Source organism: Oryza sativa, chromosome 1 (genome assembly GCF_034140825.1).
Source record: "Oryza sativa Japonica Group chromosome 1, ASM3414082v1".
Classification (NCBI taxonomy): domain Eukaryota; kingdom Viridiplantae; phylum Streptophyta; class Magnoliopsida; order Poales; family Poaceae; genus Oryza; species Oryza sativa.
This window is the reverse complement of record NC_089035.1, coordinates 28164892-28187996: the sequence shown is the minus strand read 5'-3', so window position 1 is coordinate 28187996 and position 23105 is coordinate 28164892. Positions and strand designations below refer to the sequence as shown.

The following is a 23105-nucleotide window of genomic DNA, read 5'->3' as shown; positions in this document are numbered from 1 at the left end:
TGAGCCGAGCAGGTTGGCCGGTATGCGCAAACGACGCGCAGGGTATTACTTAAAAAGGATTAAAGGTTGCTTAGAGCGTTTGAATAACTTCTTCTCTGGACAGGACCTTGACTTGATCGATTTTTCAGCTACCCTAATCTGATGGGTTCAACCTTACCAGATTGGATTATTATATTAATATGACGACTCAAAACGGTCTTTGTCCTATAATAGTTGTTGTATGATGAAACGCATCAATCGTTGTACGGGTGGTTGTGCAGGAGTAGCTCTAATTCTCGTCATCATTGGGCAACAGAAGTTGCTTTTGCTTAGTAGCACCTTTGTTCCCAAACATTTGCCACCAGCTGTTATTTCTATTCAGATTTTGACGGATATATTTATTTATAGTACTGCAACAAATCTATCAAATTTTTTAATAAATTAACCACTAAGGTACGTTACATGCTAAATGTAACCACCTGATTTGTGTACATCAAATATGATTTTTATAGTCAAAGTTAAAACAACATATATCAATGGTGTCAAGCACTCTCTCCATTACAAAATAACTTGCATTCAAAATTCATTTCAAAATAAGTGATCATTTTTTAAGTATGTACTAGTAAATAGTAGAGAAACGTCTAGGGGTCTTTGTTCTAGCTCCACAAGGTGGTGGGCTAGTCGGTCTGGGTTTAAAGCCTCCTCCCTTCTAATTATTTGATACTAGGTCATTTCCTAATATTCACGTTTTTTTACTAGTAAATAGTAATGTGGAGGTATATATATAGTACATTGAAAACTTTTTTCTCATAAGAAATAAACAAATATGTTTTCCTAGTAAAAAGTAATGTGGAGGTATATATATAGTACTACATTGAAAACATTTTTCTCACAAGAAATAAACAAATATGTTTTCAGATTCTTTTCAGCTTTTTCACCGAATCATCATCGTGGTCTCGTGGATTATAAAAGAACCTTTTTTTAGTCACTTATCCCTCCTTCCTATTTCCTATATAGTTGGTACCCACTAGAGTATTTACTCCTATAAAGCTTGCTCCATATTAATCCACGTTATCAGCACCTTTAAATCGTTCAATCTAATCCCATGGTTTTTTCTGACGGCACGTTACATCGGCTTAATACTGAACGATACGTCATCGGCAACCCAGCCGATCGGCTGTTGTTTATAGATTTAACTTTGTTTCATCTTTGGTTTCTTGTTGGTTGCAGGATCAAACCAAATAGCACGCTCAAAACTCGAAAGCAATTCTTTGGACCTGCACTGGAGCTAAGCAGAACTCCCAGTGCTTGTTTTTTTCCATCGACACTAGGATAATTAGGTACTACTATGTCCTAAAAATAGACAAACCCTACCTATATATCCGATGGATTAGGGTTTTTTTTTTACATTACATGTGCATACTTCAAAGCATATCATGTATGAGTATTTTCTAAATATATTCCTTAGGTACATGCCTAGAAACTCCAGTCTATATATCCGACGTCGCAGGGAACTGGTTGCCTCTCCTCCCAACACATTTCTTCATTGATTTTCCTGTCAACGCTACTCCAGCTGGATTTGTCCAATGCAGAAATGCAGACAAATTAAGCACAGAAAAAAAAAATCTGTACGTCCAGCATCTAACCTCGTATCGACAGAACAAATGATTGCACCATTGCCACCCGTAAAAGAATAACAGATGACTAAAATTTCATTTCTTGCACAACCTATTGATTGCTAAATCATTAGCTTCGCCTTCGCGCCTCCCTACCTTCACTTAATTACAGGCAAAATCTTCCTCCATCACATGACTTCGCATGATGCGCGTAGCCGTAGGCTTCTCCAAGCGTATACCCAGCAGTCCAGTACCTAAAGCATATAATAATAGATGTAACGAAGCAAGAGATTTTGTAACAATATGTAAAGGCAACCATTCAGGTAAACTTGGTACTTTGCCTTGGCACATTGTACGCATCAATCCCAACACCTTAAACCAGCAAAGTACAGCTTCACACTACCCGGTTGTTTGGGCAGCTCGGCTACGCCGAAAATCAAAAGAAGCATGCAGTACTGAACATCAGTACTACATGCCTATCTATCACACAGACCTCTGGTCCGCGTCTAGCATTTTAACCACAAGGGCAAGTAATGCCCACTAACAGTACTTGATTCAGACATCTATTGGAAATTTAGGGATAACGGCATAGGACGCTAAGGCCTCTACTGGCCAATCTTAGTCGCTGTACTCCGATGAATACGAGGAACCGCCTTCATCTTCATCAGCATTCGCCTCCACACCGTCACCACCGTCACCACCATCCTCACCATCATCACCTATATCATCATCCTCGTCCATCTCAGCATCAACATCATCAACTGCACGGTCCGCATCATCTTCCTCCCCATCATCATCGCCCTCCACATCTTCATCCTCTTCTTCGCTCACATCATCATCTATCATGCCATGGGGCCTGGAGCCACCAGAATAGCCTCTAGAATAATCTGGAACCTGCTCATCATATTCCTCATCCATGGGTTGGCCATTTTCCTCATTATCTTCTGATTGATCTAACTGAGATCCAGAACTGTTCTCATCACCATCAATATATGGCCTTCTGTTCTCCAAGCCCCATTCATCAGCACCTGAGCTCCTTGGAGACTCCTCAACAGTGGCAGCCTTTGCATTGCTAAGCATGCTAAAGCTCCCCAACAAATTTTCCTTGGGAATTGATCTGCCTTTGCCCTCAGATGGTTGCCGTGACCTAACAGTTCGACGTCCTCGCCCACGACCACGGCCACGAGTACGCCCTCGACGAGTGTTCTTCCTTGAGGCTTCATTTTCATCCTTAAATCCAATCCTAGATGAGATGCTAATACCTCTTGGGACCCTTCCACCTCGACTTCGGCCTCTGCCTCCCCTGCTACCCCCTCTACTTCCTCGTCCACGACCCCTACGGCCACTACCAGTAGCCCACCTTCCATCAAAAAGGTCTAAACCGGTTGTTTCCAGTGGATCTAATTCTTGTGCATTCTTAACAGCCACAAACCTTGATGGAGGCTTCTGCACAAACAGAGGAAACAATTTACAAACTGAAAGGAAACTGATGGTAGCATTACAAACAACAAAGTGCAGAATGTACAAATAAATCATAATCTCTAACATATGACAACATTTCATGGTTTAATTGTATAAATGCAGTAGCCGGAGAAGTTAACAGACAAACTACAACATCTAGTACATATGATTACCAGAGCACAGAAACTTTGAGGTCTAACATGAAAACTTACCATGAAATCTCCACCATTTCTCTCCATCTTTTGATTTTGCATGTATGATACTGCTGAGTCTAGGTCTAACATTCGTAGTGCAATCGCAGCAGTAGTGTCAGGAACCCATGGAAGTACAGCAGCAGATCCAGACAATCCAACATGATTCTGGGATGGATTATCTTGTGTGTTCAAGTTAAGCAACTCAGATGTTGTTTCAAATTCTGAAGATAGGTGGTCCCGTTTTATTGCGGCTTCCAGCAGTGTCAACATCTACAAGGAAGTGAAACAACATCAGCCGTGATATTGAGGTGCAAAGCTGATAAATGAAAGAGGTATCAAGGGTCAAAGGCAAAATAATATGTATGTGATCCATGCATCTGTACAGACAATCAGATATACTGACAAACACACAAGTATCATACTGTCATAACATGAATCATATAAATAAGGTAAAATTGGTTCTATAGCATCGAAAGTTCTTGTTTTTGTTTTTATAGCATCGAAAGTTTGTGGTTCACTTCAATAGCATCAAAAGTGATCTCCGTTACTTCTTTTAACACTCCGTTAGAACTTCCGTCACTTATTCCCCCTTGCCCCTACGTCTTCTTCATCCTCCATGGCACAGCGGTAGGCGAGGTGTAGGATGGTGTAGTCGATGAACTCAGCAGCGGCAGCTGGCACGGTCTATTGTGGCTGCGGGAGCGAACTCGAGGGTGGCTGCAGGAGCATGTTGGAGGGCGGCAGTAGTGGAGTTCGATCTCAGGGAGAAAGAGACAAGGGCGGAACCATGGTCCCGTGGAGGCGAGATGGCCTGGAGCACGGAGCTGTTAGATTGAGCATGGTTGATGCCAAGCTGTTGGACTTCCTCGCGCACTAAGCATCTAGCGTGGAGGAAAAAGGCGGTGCTTCCGACCACGGCCGATTCGAATGATCCAGTGAGAAAAAAAAATTCCAATTATTTCAAGGGGAAATGCTCATGAGGGTGAGAGGATGCAATTTGTGGAAATAATTTTATTTTGGTTGAGGGAAGATCGAGTAATCAACGTTGGAACAGGACACATATAGATCCTTCCATTCTTCTCTTCCAATAAATTGGGATTGCTCCGCTGCTGTCTGGGCAGGAATGCAGCTCGACATTGTTGCCTTCCTGTGCAGGGTGAAGCAACAGGTCCTCATGGACCGTGTACTTCCATCTGTGGCATCGGCATGTGCCCAGCCGAACCAACTGCAGTACCACCATTCATTCGAGCTTGAGAATGTGCAGACGTGCAGATGGTCGAGCTCGTCAGCGTGCTGACAGCCACAAGCTCGAGCCTCGAGGATGGCATCCGGTTGGCGTTCATTGGAGGAGGAAGAAGAGAAAGGAGAGGGGGGCTGGAGGTGGAAGAAGGAGAGGGCACGGCTGGTATTTCACATGTTTTTTTTTAAAAAAAAAGGAAACCGATGAGATTCTAACAGAGTTGTTGACGGAATGCTAAATATGAGAAACAGAGCTAACTTTCGATGCTATTCTAGTAAGCTGTGAACTTTCGATGCTATAAAAGTAAAAATGGGAACTTTCGATGCTACAGAACCAATTTTGCCTATAAATATACCCCCGTAGTATTAGTTTTCAGAAGAAGGAAACAGAAAGAAGATACAAGAAAGCCATCAATAAATTGTAAATTCTTAAAGAAAATGGTTGGCGTCTTTCATCCTTGGGACTGGTAGTTCAATATATTAATTCAAATCTGCAGTAAGGATGAAAATTACATGGTTTAATCAACCATGTGCCTGGTCAATTTGATGGAAAATCCCGCATCATAAAATGATAACTAAGGTGAGACAAGCTATTTTAGCAATTCAACATGTATTAACAAAGAATGAGGTTGTTCTCAATTGATTCTTGTTTGAGGTTGTTTAAGGCCTCAAGTCAACCATGTAATCCAGCTATTTATAGCCAGCAAATGTTCAAGTTTGCAACCAAAGGTAATAGATGTATGCCAGTCAAAAAGGAAACTGGTTTAACTAAAGGAGAGCAAATCCAGAACCTGAAATATTTCCTCCAACGAAGTTGTAGAGTGCAACTTCACACCCCAAGATTTTCGATAACCATCAGTCCAAAATGGTTGAATTGCTTCTGGTGGAATAGAAGCCTGTAAACAAAAATATTAACACGTTTCCAAACAGTTCAACTGGTAAAAGAAAAAAAACAACTTAGAAGCAGGTGACAAACATAAAACATGTTACTTGACCTCAATGGTTGATAACTGCAATTTGAGCAATCTCACTCCTATAGGAACAGAATGATCTGCAGTTTGCATCTTCCAGTTATGATCAGTTCTTAGCTTATCCTTGCATTGTGATGCGTGGTCAGAAAAATTGTGAATAGATTTAAAATTCTTGTGGCAAGAAGAGCAGTGCCTTTCTTCAGCCAAGTAAATCTGATAGCAGTAATTACAAGAATGCATCAACTCAGAGCATCTTTTCTTGCCATACTCCATGGCACATGTCAATTTGCAATCATTGCATTCCCTCCACATCCATCTTATAAAGACATCTGCCCTTTTTGAAATAGCAGTCTTCTCAACATCATTACGCCCAAGCTCTATTTTGAAAGAATCTGAATATGCTATAGCACTATCAGAAGTGACACCAGAAAGATTACTGCTTGGGCTTCCAAAATCACTACGATAACTTGCCCTAATCATTTCCGTAGCTCCATTCTTTAGATACCTTCCAGCGGATTGTTCTACAACTGCACTCTTTTTCCTCTTAATAGCCTCCTTAAAGGTTGGTTCGATCCTTTGTAGCATTGAATGCAATTGTGCTTCCCTGCTGCCACGTGTATCAAGGGAAGCTACTAATGAATCAAATGCCTGCATTTTCATTAGATACAATGTCCAAAGTTTAGAGAGCATGCGATTTATGTACAGTTCTGGCACAAAATGCTGCTCATTATGCAAAAAAAAACATTGACAATAGATCAATCACATTTCTACTTAATGAGGTTATCATGAACTACACATCCACTGTAATGCAAAAGCATGAAGAGCAGGCACTTGTGGTAAAAAAAAATGCAGATAATCTCCGTAACAATATTATGCATGTCTTAAACTCAAAACTATAAATAGCTCAGTGTGAAGCCCAAGTACAAGGGAATTCACCATTTGGTGGCAAAAACTGGCATAAGGTTTATATTTCAACAAGCAGTTGCTGTTGCACTATGTGTAGTTTAAGACCAGAGGGCATTATGATATTAGATACCAGTATGGAGCATGTGGACATGTAATTGATTCACAAATTCATATGTTTATCAAGAAACATGAATCTGGTACAATCCTCATAAGTGCATGGAGCATGCGGACATGTAATTGGTTCAAAAATTCATATGTTTATCAAGCAATGTGAATATGGTACAATCCTCATACGTGGATTAACACATTGCATTCGAACAATTATAGCGTATAGAAAAAGATAGAAATACAAATTAGCATATCAATCTAACTTGCAGTTTCAAGGACATCCAAAATGTAAATGACAACTTATTTCTCTTGTAATATATTTGTAAGACACGGGGAAACTATAGTTTCATGGAGGCATTTTTAGCGATAAGCCGATAAATCTACATGTACCATTTCAGTATGTCTAATACAAATAAATATTCATGATTCACTAAGGTTGACGTCACATAGTCGAAAATGTGACATTATTTTTACTCGAGAGCAATAATAGTAATCAAGTTGAATCAGTAGATATTTAAAAGAAAAGGCTACCTCCTCTGTGTCAAGAACCCTCCAGTATCCATCTCTGCACTCAAAAAAAATTCGTCCTGAACCAGGGTCATTTGGTGATGCAGAAGTTGAAAACTGCCAATATCGGTTTCGTCTCCGATCCTGTCCTAGGGGCAGCGATCTATAAACAAAGAGCTGCTCTGCTCTATGACCAATGTATGCTCTCAACTGAGACCGTGTTTTATCAGCATAAGCATACTGCTGAACTGACAAAGTATCTGGTGTTGCAGCTATGTCCTGCCCTAAACCATTCCTCTCATAAGATGCATTAGCTGCATTACTGTTATGGTCAATTATCTCATTATTATTATTATCCACAACCCCTGTATTTCCATCATTATGTTTATCAACATTATGAAATGGAGTTGGAGTACTCTCAGTAGCATTTTCTTGATTTACATCAGCCTTCAAATTCATGTTGGAATTATATTGCACTCTGCCAGCAAACTCTTCCTTGGAACGCCTCTTATCAAGTTGTGCCTCTGCCAGCATTTGTTTTTTTAAGGCATTTGCTGATTCCAGACGTTCCTGAAAGACAAGTGATCAGGTGTTATCCAATGAGAAAAATAGCAAAGATTGAAGGATATTTTAAGTAAGATTATTACCTCCAGCACAGCACGAATAAAGTTTCCTTCATTGGCAACACTAACAAGTGCAACCAGGGCATTGAGGCGTTCTTCGACACTAAGATCACAATAGTCACCTTCTGCTAATCCGTGGACCCAAGATTCACCTTGGTTACTTTCATCAATCTCCTTATCTTCAGCATCAGTAGGAGGTACTTCATGGTACTCTGATGAGGCTCTGACAGGTGAATCACTAGAAGTATTTGCTGAACTGGGCTTGCCTAAAGAAGGCTTGGGAGCCTCTTTTCCAGATGTAGTAAGATCACTCGATTGGGTTAATGCATCCACTTTTTCTTTTTCCCTCTTTGTGCTATCTACTATAGTTGTAATCGGTACTCCATCCTGTTCTTTAACACCAATAAGGGGATCCTTGCCATCTCCTACATCAATATTCACATCATCACCATCAGGATCATCATCAGCATCATCACATTCAGAATCCTCATCCCTCTCGGCATCATTAGCCTCCTTTTCAGCTTCAGAGTCAGAAATCACATTCTGAAAAGCCCTAATTTTTTCACGTGCTGATGACAGCACAACCTCAGAATCAGCTGGATCTTTTCTATAAGGGGACTTGACACAGTATGTTGAAGGAGCAGTTCGCTCAAAAAGTTTTGTATCCCTTGACAAGGCAGCAGCTATAGATGCCTCAGGCGTCTTGCTTGTTGTGAGGTCTCTCAATCCAGATTTCTAAACATAAAAAAGAGTAAATTCATTCAACTATAGAACAAAAAGAAGAAAATCACAAAGCAAAATTGAGCTAGCATATCTGTGTGGAAACAAACCTGGATTCTTTCTGCAACTTCCAATATCGTGAGACCTTTACTTCCTTCAAGGGACAGCACATGGAAAGCAGCAAATTTTACGGTACCAGGAGTGAGACGGTGCCGAGATCTACGGCGATGGGTGTAGCCTCTTTCTTTCATCAAAGCAGCAGCATGCACAGCTGCTGAACCATTTCGGAGGGTGGATATGACGTCCTGACCATCATGACCCTGCATCAAATTTTGTACTGATGTCAACAGAACTCTTCAGGATGTTTTTGGTTATAAACAGATAGAAATATCATTAATGCTTTGAGCAGTTAACTAGTTGGTGGCTAATCATCCCCTGAAACCTCTGACTTGTTTTGCAGGCCAAGTTCGGCAGGAGATTACTAGATGTCTGAGTTGTCGGCTATCCTGAACTGGGTAGGCAACTTGCTGCCTGGCAGCTGTGGCCCATTATCAAGCCATCAAGGGATAGAAGAGACCATGAGGGTCTTGCTTCAGTGAGAGATGCAAGAGGGAGCAAGGACATGACAGCGAGAAATGCTGTTGCCTTTGCAAGCCCAGAGGTTGGCCCTGATTCTGCTCCTCCAGTATCATTTGCCAGTCCCCAGCACTGCCATCCACCAGAGGAAGCTGTCAAGTTCACTTGCCAGATACTAGTTAGTTTCCAACCCAGATACTAGTTAGTCCCCAGCACTGAGGCAGATGTGTGATGCCTTTGTTGGAAAGCTGGTGATCCCAGTGGTCTTTTCTCTTTTGTTTTTGTATGAACTTGAACAACTTTGGGCTTGTTTTCAAACCAGGTTATATAATTACCTGACTTCAACATAAAAAAAAGTAACTTCACGAATGATATTATTGGACCATCTTTGTAATAAACAAGTGAACTCTGACTAGGCTTGTCCGCAATCCAGAAGTTGGAAACTCCATTAACAAAGAATCCATGGATCCATCAGAAAAAATCTGATAGGAGGATCTCTAGGCAGAAACTAGAACCGAGGTCTGAAGGAGTAGATCCGGGTAAATCTAAAGAACTTTGAAGCACACCAGACAAAAAGAATATACCAATTTTTTTAAAAAATAAAATAATCCTTATCTGCTAATAAAAGCACCTTCATTAATTAATTATTTGAAAAAAAATAAACTCACCAATATTTGACCGATATCACTCATCGCCCTACATTCAGTACACTAAATTTCAAGAATCACACTATACAATAGGACGCAACCTTAGTACTGCTGACTATATCCCGGTGGCCCTTTTGAATCTCAGAAAACCGAGCATCATACAAAGTATTAGATGCAGAGTACTCACATGATATTTTTGGATCACTGAGATAAACCAAATATCATGAAAATTTTCAATATGGAATTATCTTATAGAGCGAATAGATGTATATAGTATGAGATAGTGTAATACCTCATTATCATCTCGATAATAAACATCTTCAGCGTTCCTTTTCTTTAACTGAGGCCCAAAACCAGCAGATAAAGCAAATTGTCGTAATATCTCAGGCCAAGTAAGAACATTCAGGTGGCGTTGCCAGCTTCGTATATTGAACCCCCAAGCGTATGCCTATGAAAACATACTGAAGCTTTTAAGCATAGTAGCACACAGAACAAAAGGAAACTAAAAGATAAAAAGCTAGAGGTTTTGAAAAAAAGACAAATGCATGCGCACCCCTTCAACAATTTGTGGATGACCACCTGCTGGATTCACCGCTAATGCAACTGATGGTGTTCGGGAGACATCCTCAATATCCTTTATGATGGATTTCAGCAGAGCAATGTGCAGTTCCCCCAACAACCTTGAATCCTAGTAAAGAGATGAGAAGATCAATCAGGATAAGCATAGTTAACTGCTAAAAATTTACATAATTCAACATTAGCAGTCCAAAGATGACATCTTTCAAGACTAAAGCTAAATGCTAACTACAGATAGTCCAAGGTAACAACAAAAAACTAGAATGTACATAGTCCAAGAACGTTGGTAAGATAACATCCAGTGTCTTATGGAATTGGACTTAAACAACTTAACAACCCAAGAGATACAAACATACATAACACATAAACTGCATGAAAGTCCTTCATAGTACAAGTGTATAACTTACATATTATTTGGAAAAAGAATGTGTAAATTGACTAGTAAACAAATTCGACACGAAATAATCCAACAAATAGAAGAGATTGTGTAAACTCATATTCATATGTATCCACCATGGTACTTATTCTCTTGATTCGTGGAGACAAGCATAACATTAAAATCAATCAAACAACCTAGTTATCCAGCTCTTAATCACATCCAACAAAGATATTCTCACCTTTTACCATTATGATAATAGTAAAGGACAAATAGATACATAATTCCTCCCCAAATTAAAAACTTACATAATCATGAAGAGACTGAACAAATTCATCAAATGTAACTGAAGAAAGCCCGAGAACATCAGCAAAAGTAATCGAGAATTTCCACACCTGTAATGCAGTTAGCATTTAGCAACAGTTTGTCAGTTTCCATTAAAAAGAACATTGAAAAACACACTAGAATGGAATTATGCAACTCAGAATAGGATGCAGCATTTACCATCTGTAAAGATGTACTGAAATATAAATAGAACAGATCATGTAAATCTGTTACCAGATTTAGTGCATGAAATGAAACTAAATTTTCAATTAGCACTAGAAAACCATAAGGAAACGTCTCTACTCTCAAGTGTCATCAGAGCAAATGTCTTCTCAACAAGAAAGAACTAATAAGGCCATAAAAGACTAGTTTGAAATTTTTTAAGAAGATGGATTGCTGCAATGTGCATCTGTATAAAGTGAAGCAACACCTCTCCTATAGACCTGATGAAGTGATGCTAATGTATCAAAAAGGTCTATTTGTTTATCCATCTGCATGGACAGAATATGAGTCTACAAGCAAGATAGTTACATTTATGATTCCAAGCAAATAAAAGCAGTAAGGTCAATTTTTTTTGTAATTTAGCATCTAGTGGAAAATAAAATGTGCAAATCAACGTTATGGCTTCTTGTGGTTACACTGTCAACTCACACAACTTTTAAGAACTCAGATCTCTTTCACTGAATATCACAAAATACTACAAGAAAGGAATATATCACAGGTTTACCATCAGAAGGTTCCCAACATTATCCTCAGATACTGTCCAAGGCTTTATCGAAAATGGCTCCTTCAGTCTCACCGGTTCAGGGGGGAATGGAGTCAACATGCCTGGATGAAGGGAATAATCAATCAATAATCACAAAGTACCACATTATTTGGTTAAACTTCAGATATTCGAAACTGTTTACAACAGAATTTTCACTACCAAGCAAATGTTAGGCAAAAGTAGAAATGGCTGAGCTATTCCTCCAATCACTACTAGCTAGGCATCATTTAATTTGAAGCAGCTGTTAAGGCAACAAATTTTAGATTACTTTACCCAAAACATCAAGATCCAAGCATGGCCTAATAGTGTCACCTATTACATAACACAGTATTCTATTTTGATTGTGCATGTATTTCTACAGATCTGTTCCATATAAATACTAATACATTGTTTTTCATTTCAGTCTGGTTATATTTACTCTATTAGGGATGCACAAGAAACTGAAACAATTCTCACAAAGCCACTAGCAGTGAACTTTTACTTTTGGCACATTGTAGTACTAAGAAAGTCTAAATTTGGTCAGAATACCTCTAAAGGAATCAAGCTGCTGCAATGTGTCACTATCAAGACTAAGCATGGATGGCAACCCTTTGCTCTGTGCAGCCAATTCCATTAGTTCTAAGCACTCATCTTCCACAAGTTCCATGTATTCCCGTGCAATTCTGCGTGCTGTGGCTCTTTCATTGGCAGCCTTTTGCCTTGCAGCCTCTTTCTCCTTTCGGAGCTCCTCCTTTTGCCTTTGCTTCTCTGCCTGCACAAATATAGGCATAACATTATATTACTAAACAGTGGTACTGGCATAGATACTACACTGCATTGCAGTTTACATAATATGAATTTGAAAACTAACTCGTCTAGATTGCTTCTGCATAAACTTCTCCATACGCTCATGTTCACGCCTTTGCTCTCTTAGGAACCTCTCTTGTTCTCTCTGCCTCTCACGCAGCAATCTCTCCTCTTCTTTTCTTCTCTCACGATCATGTCTCTCCATCTCCTTGCGCATCTGTTCCTCTCTCTGCAAGCATAAACTGTAAATGACTTCTAATCGAAATACATTAAGATCTAATGATCTGCACTAATAATAAGCCATACCTTTCTCTTCATCATGTCTTGTTTTTCAAGCTCCTTCCTAATTCGTCTTTCATGAGCTTCAACTTCCTTTGCAATTTTTGCTTCCTCATTGTGCTATGGCAGATGGTAAACAAATTCAATATGTCTATAACTAAGATTTAAGGATATGAAGAAAGATGCAAATATGACTATATGGGGTCAGAGGAAAACATACTTTTCGCTTTCTATCCACTCGAGAGCCGTCTTCATCATGATAGGCTCTTCTTTCAGACGGTAGAAGTGAGTTTTCAATTCCAGCAACCTGAGAAATACCATACTGGCCTTCGACTGGAACAGAATTAAGGTCGCTATTGGACTGAATCATCTCGTAATCTGTTGGTACTGCTGGAAGCACCTCACGCCTGCCTGATTGAGGCAAATGGCCAGAACCAGACATTTGACCTTGGAAAGCATAACCAGGTGCTGCCTCATCAGATCCACGGAGAAGATGTGATCCCGGGGTATGCGATGACATCCTCGAATTCGATGCTTCAACTGGAGTGTCATAATAATGAGATCTGCTTGCTCCCTCATGAGATCTGCTTGCACCCTCATACCTATCACTTGGCTGTTCAGGAAGAAATTGATACTCATGGACTGCCCGTGATCCAGCATGAGGGTGAACTGGGGGCAGATTACCAACCATTGACTTTTTTTTCCCAGCGATCGAATTTGGAACAAAAGGGTGTTCCACGCTGGGGAAGAAAGCCGAGGCCTAAGGGAAAAAGAGGAACAACAAAATATTAAACGAGGTATGAAGAAATCAAGAGGCGAAACTCAAAACTTATAAGAAAACAACGATACCAAGAGTACGCTCAATCTCAATTCTCAAATACAGATCTCTGCAGCGACAAGCTAATTATGAAGATAGTAGCACGGGGGCTCACCAAGAAGACGATATAAAAGGGCCAAATATAAATAAGGCAAAAAATCAATAGGCAAGTGTGAATGGAATAGACAGCTAGCATTTCCGTTATAAAAGGCCACTGGAACCACGAAAGGAGAATCCAGGTAATGCCAGATGAGCAGAACTAATGCATGCACACAAACGTGGTGTTATTTCCCTTTTTATAAGGCGAATATATGGCGTTAACAGGACATGAAACACTACAAGATAATTGTGCCATGCCAATGTGTTGGCAGTTTGGCACCAACTCACACCTAATGGCCTTAAAACACGTGTTCCGTGCAGTCTAGTCTCGCAGCAGGGCAGGGCAGCCACAGGCCCACGGCAACCGTGCAGGGCCCCCCAAAATTTGGGCCTACCCATGCACTAAAACCAGTGTCTAGTTCATGTGGGATGCCGCCGCAACTCACAAGGACTACGGCATAGCCTACATGCTCATATTGACAAGCAAGGAAGACCCAGTCGGCCAAGCCCCAAAGCAAGATGCCAACCTAGTAGGCTAGCCTATGTGCTGATAAGAGCCTTCTCGTTCTACCCTCTTTATCCCAAAACAGATGACTAAAGGATGAGAGCCAGATTTTAAGGATTTTCAACCAAGTTGTCTATGATAGTACGATTCTTTCAATTCGCAATGACACTACCGGAGTCCCACACAGTCATTGCATATACGGTACCTCTCTCGATTCTTCTTCCTTGATTACCAATTAAATACCCCAGGAACACGGAACCAGCACTATAAGACAATATCCTGAACTTTTTTGTGATTTTAGCTTCAAACATCTCCATTAGGGTTGAAAAGGGTATAGATTAGCACTGCCCAATAATATCACGCTTTCCCCTACTTGACTGCAATCTAACTACTAAGCAACTTCCCATTAATTTTCTAACTGTTTAGGATCATGTGTCGTTACTACTGTTTTGAATGTAGAAATTACTTCCTGCGTTTTCCATATTCATGGCTCCCTGCAGGTGATAGATGATGGATTTCCTTTGTTCCTCGTGTATGGGGCAGGGGCCTCAAAGCACAGGTTAAGGCCTGATCCATAAGGGGCAGCTCCCCATCTACAGGGGACATGCTTTCGTGGCTTTTCTCGGCCCAGGTTTCGGGTGCTTCTTCTTAATTGAAATACCTCAGGGGAAGTCTTTCCCCTGGGGGCCGAGTTCTTTTACAGATGATGTTCTTCTCAATTAAGTTTCTTTTTTTGGTGGTGGTGGTGGGTGAGGGGGTGGCATGTTAACGATTTCCAACCAACTTGTCTACGATAGTACAATTCTTTTCATTTGCAATGACACTACCAGAATCCGATACATGGTATCTTTTCCCAATTCTTCTTCTTCGGTTACCTATTATATACTACTGTTCCACACTTCCACTGGAAGTCTGGAACACGACATCAGCACTATAAGGGAATATCTCATTTTTGTTGTGGATTTGGTTTTTGGTTTCAAACATCTGCGATAGGGTTGAAAAGGGTATGGATTAGCACTGCTATTTTTTTAGGACTGCCCAATTATGGCACATTTTCCCCTACTTTACTAAAATTTAAGTACTAAGCGACCTTCCGCTAATTTTCAGAAAGTGTTTAGGATCATGTGTTATTATTGCTATTTTCAATGTAGCAATTGCTTCCTGTATTCTCCATTCCATAGTCATGGCTCGCTGCAGGTCCTGGGTGGGGGATGAGTTCTCGACAAGCATGTTACAGTTATAGTCCCAAAAGAGTATTGATTATGAGCCTGTTTCTATGCATGTATGCAATTTTATTTTGCAGCTAAATGGAAAGTAATTGTATGTGTTTTTTCTTTGAATAAAGGGCATCCATTCTTGTCTCGCTCAGGACCTCTAAAATGTTAGGACTGGCCCTGGATGGGGGTGAAGCCATGAAAGGGGGTTTACATACAAACTGGGTAAAGCGGTTCATCATATGGCCAAATCTCCAAAACATTCTTATCATTTTAAAACTGCCAAGACATTTTAAAAGTTTTGGGTAAGATTACATTGTCATGGCAAAACATTCTGGGTAAGACACATGTCATTTCACTGCCATGACATATTAAAACTGCCAAAACATTCTGGGTAAGATTACATTGTCAATTCACTGCCATGACATTTTAAACTGAAGCAATGCTACTCCAAAAGGTAAGCACATAAAACCAGAGCGGGTTTATTCAATGGAAAAAACACAACACACTTCAAGTCACAAACTTACTTTTGGAAATTTCCTAAAAATATACCTTTAACAGCTTTGAATCATGCCTAGAATATATCTTTGTATCATAAGATCGCACATGCTGCTTTTGTTGCTCTGGAACTGTTCATAATACATAAGGAAAGGAATGTCAGCAATTAAAATTATATGAATAAACCGGTTACTATGTAAATGCTATGAACAGAGTCTACATAATACTTCTATTCACCAATAGATAAGCTCAGCAATACAAAAATTAGACTGCCTTTAAGCCAGGCTCATCTATTGTTTCCTAGTATAACCCTAGGCTGAGAATCGAGTGTAAAACCCTCTTTGGGGCTCTAGGCCCATCTTGCAAAAACACACTGGCCATTGGATGAGATTACAATAGATTGAACTTAAAGAAGCTTCATGTGGTGGGATCCCCATAAGTAAATTTCTCGATGCTGTTGGATGAAAATTATCATCCATGCAGTGTTCAAGACTCCTTAAATGTAACCCATCCAAGTCTCATCTAACTGTATGCATTCTGAGTTCCCATGATAGCATTTTGGGTTCATATTAGATGGAGCATGAGCACCAAAAACAAATTAGAAATAGTCAATATACCCCTGCCAGTTGTAGATTCAAATTTGAATCTGCTCCTTTTTTTAATATATATAGACCTTTTTAAATAATTTGAAACCGCTACGAAGTTCTTCTTTCTGAAATATACCATCAACGTGTTCCTCTGTTTCAAGATAAACCACAATGGGCCAAGACTAAATTGCCCCTTCTTCCACCCTCTCCCCTTAGTCCTGACAACCTTGTACAAACGGCCCCATGCACTTGACGTCACCCTTGCCCTCCTCTATATGCTCTCCTGGCCGAACCACCACTATGCCTCTCACTAACTCATTTAAGAGACTACAACCTGCCTCAGTCATCCCCTCTCCCTCCCAGTCCTCCCCTCCCTGCTTGTGGTAACCTCACCATGAATGCAGAGACAAAACAATGTGGAAGATTCACACAATGTAAATTAAAAAGAAGATAGCTAGAATACAGAAAAAAGGTAATTTTTCATGACTAACTACTACAAGAATGAGCAGTAGAAAAGCAAATGCACAAAATGTCTATTTTCATGTACTACAATGTGCAAAGTAAGTAGTTATTAGGAGGCTGTGCAACGATGGCAATAGAGAAGTGTAGCAATGCACAGGGAAGATGATAAAATAAAAGGTAAGAGACAATTGATGACAATGAGTTAGGGTGGATAGTGTTATAATCAGGGATAGAACTAATGTATATTTACTAGTATATACTATTCAATAAAGGCTAAAAGGAGCCATCAGGCTCACTTTAGAGGTACAGAATTAACCATGTTAATCATAGGCAAAGAGAAAGATTTATACCATTGATCATGGTGGGTTCATTAATAACAGTGTACATTGATCGCTGCAGATGCATGAACTGTCTAGCTCTCCAAAATTTCACACAAAGTTTCAGCTAGTTTTGTTAAACAGCATGGTAGCTTTTCAGTTTATTTAAAAATTCCTGCAATATGTCCTTTTTGCTAAATTAGTCATTGGGAATATTAACACTTTATAACATGGTCTTGCTAACATAGAAACTTGGCAACTGGCCAAATACTCAAAATTCACCTTTGCTTTTGAAACATTATTTATCAATCAATCATTTTTGTGCATCTTCGTAACAAGTCCAGTTGATTTTCTTTATTTAACTAAACAGTGTCCATCCCATAACATCCTATTGCGATTTCCCTACTTGCAGGAACAACAAGCAATTAAGTAAACAAAATTATTTGATTTCAACAACTGCAGAGCAAAACACAGTTGGCTTAACAGTACTATAAAAAGGTGACAGCCTGCAAAATATATATCACTAGCATTCAAGTTTGAAGTTTTAGCTTAATCCTACGAAGTGCAGGGTTTTGGGATGCATACCTATTGGTGCACCGAAGGAGCCAGGGGGAAGTGGATCAAAGTCAATTCCGAGCACCGGCCCGTCATCCCTCAGTGGCTCCCCAAGCTGCGACTCCACAGAATGAATCACCCGGAGCTCAGATGGCATGAGCTGCATCGATGCCACCGGTGGTGGCGGCAGCATTACTGGTAGAGGTTCATAATACCTCCGCCCAATATCTGGCGCAGATAACCTGGGCACTGCTGAGGACCGCCCTGCACCCCTTCGCGAGTGAACTGGGGGCAGCGGCGGCTCATCATACGGGCTACTAGCACCGATCAGTAGCTCGCCACTTGACAGCGGCAGTGCTGGTGGCGGCAACACTGGCGGAGGTGCCATCAATGGCACCGCTGCAGCTTCTTCCTCCCTCCGTTGCCGCTTTGTGGGGGGCTTCCGATCCTTCAGCCGCCGGTGACAGAACCACATTTGCAGCTGCCTGTCTGACAAGCCTATCTTCGCGGACAGCTCCGCCCGCAAGGTCTCCGACGGGTACTGCTCCACTGCACCAAACCAAAATCACATCCCCAAACACCAAAACCTCAATTCCCCACCCAAAAATCCTCCAAAAAAAATTCTCCAAACTTCCAAAGCCTCGCAAAACCATCAGAATCCACGCACCTGCATACGTCTTCTCGAGTACCTCAAGCTGGTAGGGGCTCTTCATCATGCGCTTCACCGTCTTCTCCCCGGAACCAGACGCGCCCGTGCTACCCGCTGACACAGCCGCCGCCGCCGCCGCGGCCGCAGCGGGAGGCGCCGGCGGGGGCGTCGACGCAGCCGAGCCCTCCGCCGGCGCCGCACCGTCCCCGTCGTCCATGGCCGCCGCGGCGATCGGAGACTACCTCCCCGCAAACCTAGATCCAAACTCCTCCTCCCGAGGCCACCGCCAAACAAAAGCACGGAAAAACTCCCACACTTTTCCTCCTCCTCCAGGGCTCGCTCGCGACAACAATGAAATGCCGCGCCCGCTAATATACACGCCAGCCCAGTAAAAGGCGATCCGATGTGCGGCTGGATCTCCGCTACCACCAACACCGATCGCAGCAAAAACAGCGGTAATAATTCCAACTTGAACACCACGAACAAGGCCAAAAAGGCGGCAGCCACAGCAGCCGCTGAGGCGAGTAGTAGTAGATAGATAGGGATATAATGAGGAGGAGATTGGGGAAACAGCAGGAACAGCACGGCAACAGGGAGAAGGAGGAGGAGAGCGGCTGCTACCACTACTACTACTGCCACCACTACTCGAACTGGTGGATGATTATTCATGCGCCTCCGGGATTGGGTTCCGATTTGGAACGCTTCCATTCTATGCGGCCGCGCTTAACACACACACTCCCCTCGCTCCTATAATAAAACCAAACCCTTTTCTTTTTCTTTTTGGCCTCCTCTCCTCAATCCAACTTCCCTTTTTATTTTATTTTCTTTTGCGTGACTTTTTTTCTCCTTAGCACCGGTACGAGTTCTGACGAGAGGAATATTTGGATGGGCAGAATAATTAGTGGTGGAGTGCTTGGATTTCTTGGGGGTTTGATCTTTGGGGGTTGCTTTTGTGCTTTTGACGAGCGCGGGGACGTTTTCTGGTGGGGGGAAATTGGCGCCGTATGGAGGGTGACGGGTTTGTTGGTGTTGGTGCGCGACCGCGCGTGTTCGTCGATCGATCGATCGATCGACTCTCTCGTGCAGTACGAGGGACGGAGGGAGGGAGGCGTTCGTTGGACGAAGCGTGGGGGCTAGATTAGAACTCGCGCGGGATCTTCTGCGGCGGATGGACTTGTGGCACCGGGCGTGTGCACGTGACAGGGGACTGTGAGGCCTGTCAGTGTCCGGGCTGATGTGCTTGGCGTACTGAACAGGGTTTTTGTTTCCTGGTGTGTGACAAGGGCAGTGATGAGTTCAGACAGTGGATTTAACGGGGGGATATCAACTTGAGTGGATGGGTGAGTGAGACTTGGTCGCGAGTCATGATGGTGTTGGTGAATTTATGTGTGTGTCAACTGTTAACTGTGAGCAGTAGCTCCAAGAGAAAATTTCCGCTGTCAACATGAATACTCCATCAATTCAAAATGCATAGTAACTCCGTCACATGAAGAACGAATCTATGATCGAATGTATTATCCAAATTTATAGTATTAGAATATATTATTAGATTAACTTTATGTTATTAGTTTGGTGTTAAATTTTGCCTACCAATCATTTGACAACTTTAATTGTATATACTACCTCCGTTCTAAAATAAGTACAGTCGTATATCCGTGTACCGTCCGTCTCATATGTAAAATTTATTACTTTTTTTAAAAAATAGTCACACATAAAGTACTATTCATATTTATAATCTAATAACAATATAAATACTAATCATTTTTTTTAATAAGACGAACGGTCAAACATTGGACATGAACAGTGTAAAACTACACTTATTTTGGGACGGAGGGAGTACTAGCCATTTAGATTGATGCTAACTTATGCCAAAATCAATAGAGTTGATATACTCTTGCCTAACAAAAAAAATTGGTAGTACCTAAACTTACATCTCGGTAGGGTTTTAAACCAAACATGCCCTATGTCTTAAAGCGGAGGAAATAAGAATTATGGTATCACACGTGAAAGGGAGAGTTTTCTTCAATACCTATGCTATACAATAGCAACTTAAAAAATAATACTCCCTTCATCCAAAAATATAAGGCATTTTAGATAGATGAGATATATCCTAATACTACAAAGTTGGATACTCCCTTCATCCAAAAATATAAGACATTTTGGATAGATGAGATATATCCTAATACTACGAAGTTGGATAGAGAGCCATATCCTTATAAATATGGATGGCCATATCCTATACAACTTTGACCACAAACCAAACACACCCTTATATTTTGGGGCGGAGAGAATACTATTATGAATATTAGTAGTGTTCAACACAGCGGCCCCTAGTTCCAACTGAAGATAGAGATGTAGAACAGAAACTAGAGTAAATAAACAGAGCAAGAATAGAAAAAAAAAGTAAAATCCATAGGCTCAAGCATCAACGGAGCATAGCATTCAACAAAAAGTGGTGTTTACTAGTTCAGGATGGTGGTGGAGTTGAGTAGCCGGCGGTGTATAGATGATTAATGGCGACTAGTAGCATGGAGATGGCACGTTCAAAGCAAAGCCACCAACAAGGGTGTCACTAATTCGAGCATCGAGAGCCTTGACGCATAGGGGCACAACAACTGGACTTGGGGGAATCGATGAATTGAGGATATGGACAAATTGCGTTGGCCAGTAGCAGTGAGTTGGGAACCCAATTCGTCCTCCTAATCCCTAGCCATCTCTGGGTAGGGCTCTCAGGTTTTTCCCGCCCACTCTAATTTGGGAAAGATAGAGTTTGTCACCTTGTAAACTACTATTTCGCACCCCGTCTAGTCACCTCGGCACTTGCCTCGTCACTTTCGTGCCATCGTGTGACTAGGCCTACTAAGGTGGTGTTTGGTTGGAGGGACTAAAGTAGGGCTAAACTTTAGTCCCTCTCACAAAAGTATAAGTCCCTACCATAGGGACTTATCCTTTTGTGAGAGGGACTAAATTTAGTCCCTAGTTCCCAAACACCCTCTAAGTGTTAAAGTTGACCACCGAGGTAATCCAACCGCCTAGCTCACTACTAGTAGGCAAAATGGGGCATCAACCCCTTACCTAGCGCCAAATCACCACCTAGATATATTTTTTTAACACCAGATATTAAACCTTTATTGAAAACTTTTATTGGATTTCATCAGTAAATCTATTCAATCATTTTGTGCAAAGAAGTTAGATGGAACATATTGATACAAAGGTCATAGAAATGTATGTAGGCTACATTTGGTTACATGTGTAGAGGGTGGCTCGCACGCATGAGTTGTATGAGATGGATGAAGATTAAGAATTTTGTGGCACACTTTTTAAACTGCTAAACGGTGCGTTTCGTGCGAAAACTTTCTATATAAAAGGTGCTCTAAAATATCATATTAATTTTTTTTCAAGTTTGTAATAGTTAAAACTCAATCAATCATACGTTAATACCACCTCGTTTTGCGTAAAAAACTTATTCTTCATCTTCAGAAGAAAAGAACACCACCTTAGAGTAAGTATAAAAAGATGATGTAAACGGACTATATAAGTTGCCACATCAGTTGTGTGCTGAATTGGAGAAGATAAAAGAGAAGAACGGGCTCAACCAAGTTTTGTGAGAAAAAGGTGGATCGGTTATCAATGGTGTTAGTATGTATGTATAGTATCATGGTGAAAGGCATGAATCCTGTTGACATGTTTCCTCCCTAGCCTCCCAAGGTTTTAATCTCATGAGGTGTACTCGTCACTCTTCCACGGTCATTAGGAATGAAATATCATTACCTTTTCGATAGTAAATTGCACAGTGAACTATATGTTTTTATCGATGTGATAGTTTGGACTAGGGGTAAGGCATTATTTTTAGCTTGGACTATATATAAGTTTGCAAAAGGTTTCAATTTGGACCCTTATTCTCCATCCTCCCGTATCAATACTCTAGATTGTCATGCTGGTGAGCTGGTGTTGAGCTCGCGATCTTTTTGTAGTGTCTCCTGCTACCACATCTATGACCCACTCCATTGTCGTAGCCCTGAAGCATCGCCTCATCACCACCATTCTCAGATAACTCCCACTGTATTGTTCAAAAGCGGCTCCTTATGTTGCAGCCATGGAGCACCACCGCCCGCCTCCATCTTATCCCTAAGCAGCCTCGCCATGCACAACTCCCACTACAATGACCTTGGAGCGTCACCCATTGTCATAGTCCTTGAGGACTGGTCTTGCCTTCCTTTTTGTCCCCATGCTCCGACTATCTAAGCTTGACCTTTATCAGCACCATTTCATCCTCATGCTCTGGCCATCTAAGCTCGATCTCTATCGCTCTATCGGCACCATGAGCCATATACTCAAGCTCATGCTTGATCTCTACCTAGGGCCTCGTGCTCGGAACTTAGCCAAGCCTTTCTCATTAACACATCAAACTTGAAGAGCGAGAGAGAGGGGAGGGGAAGAGAAAGGGAAGGCTAGAGAAGAAAGCGTTCAAACTAAAATATTTGGTAAACTTACCATGTCCAAAATGAAAATGTTATTGTACCCATAAGTGTGGTAGGCTAATGCAGAGGCCATGGGCACACTTATGCTCCAACTCCTCAATCCCTCCCCCCCCACTCACCTCCTCGTCTCCACTTCTCCCCTTGTGACTTCTCTAGCCGCTCTTGTGCCATGCGCACGAAGTGCTTAACGTAATGCGCCGAACAAACGACAGTAGAAGCTGGTTTGGATAAGACGGATGGTATGTTGCGTGAGCATGCCTTCGCTAG

The 23105-nt window shown here is 41.4% G+C and overlaps 1 protein-coding gene across 2 annotated transcripts; it reads right to left on the bottom strand.

Moving 5' to 3' along the window:
- Positions 1–1901: 1901 nt before the first annotated feature.
- LOC4325898 (homeobox-DDT domain protein RLT2) lies at positions 1902–18701 on the bottom strand. 2 transcript variants are annotated; one of them, XM_015760926.3, is made up of 18 exons: positions 18376–18701; positions 17739–18257; positions 15842–15918; positions 12875–13414; positions 12682–12774; positions 12440–12604; positions 12118–12340; positions 11551–11651; positions 10808–10894; positions 10101–10235; positions 9840–9995; positions 8435–8644; positions 7629–8339; positions 7006–7551; positions 5485–6108; positions 5281–5385; positions 3269–3520; positions 1902–3041 (listed from the first exon to the last, which is right to left on the bottom strand). In XM_015760926.3, the coding sequence occupies exons 1-18, from the start codon at positions 18572–18574 to the stop codon at positions 2214–2216; spliced, it is 5571 nt and encodes a 1856-aa protein (XP_015616412.1). In that variant the 5' UTR covers positions 18575–18701; the 3' UTR covers positions 1902–2213. The 2 variants fall into 2 exon arrangements, with proteins under 2 accessions (XP_015616412.1, XP_015616421.1); XM_015760935.3 differs by lacking the exons at positions 15842–15918; positions 17739–18257; positions 18376–18701 and adding an exon at positions 13504–13578.
- Between the last annotated feature and the right edge of the window lie 4404 nt (positions 18702–23105).

Coding starts and splice junctions, on each gene's coding strand:
- LOC4325898 (XM_015760926.3), bottom strand. CDS start 18,574: ATGGACGACGGGGACGGTGCGGCGCCGGCGGAGGGCTCGGCTGCGTCG. Junction 10,236..10,807: donor TTCAGTCTCTTCATGATTAT/GTAAGTTTTTAA, acceptor TCTCTTTACTAG/GATTCAAGGTTGTTGGGGGA. Junction 3,042..3,268: donor GAAATGGTGGAGATTTCATG/GTAAGTTTTCAT, acceptor CTGTTTGTGCAG/AAGCCTCCATCAAGGTTTGT.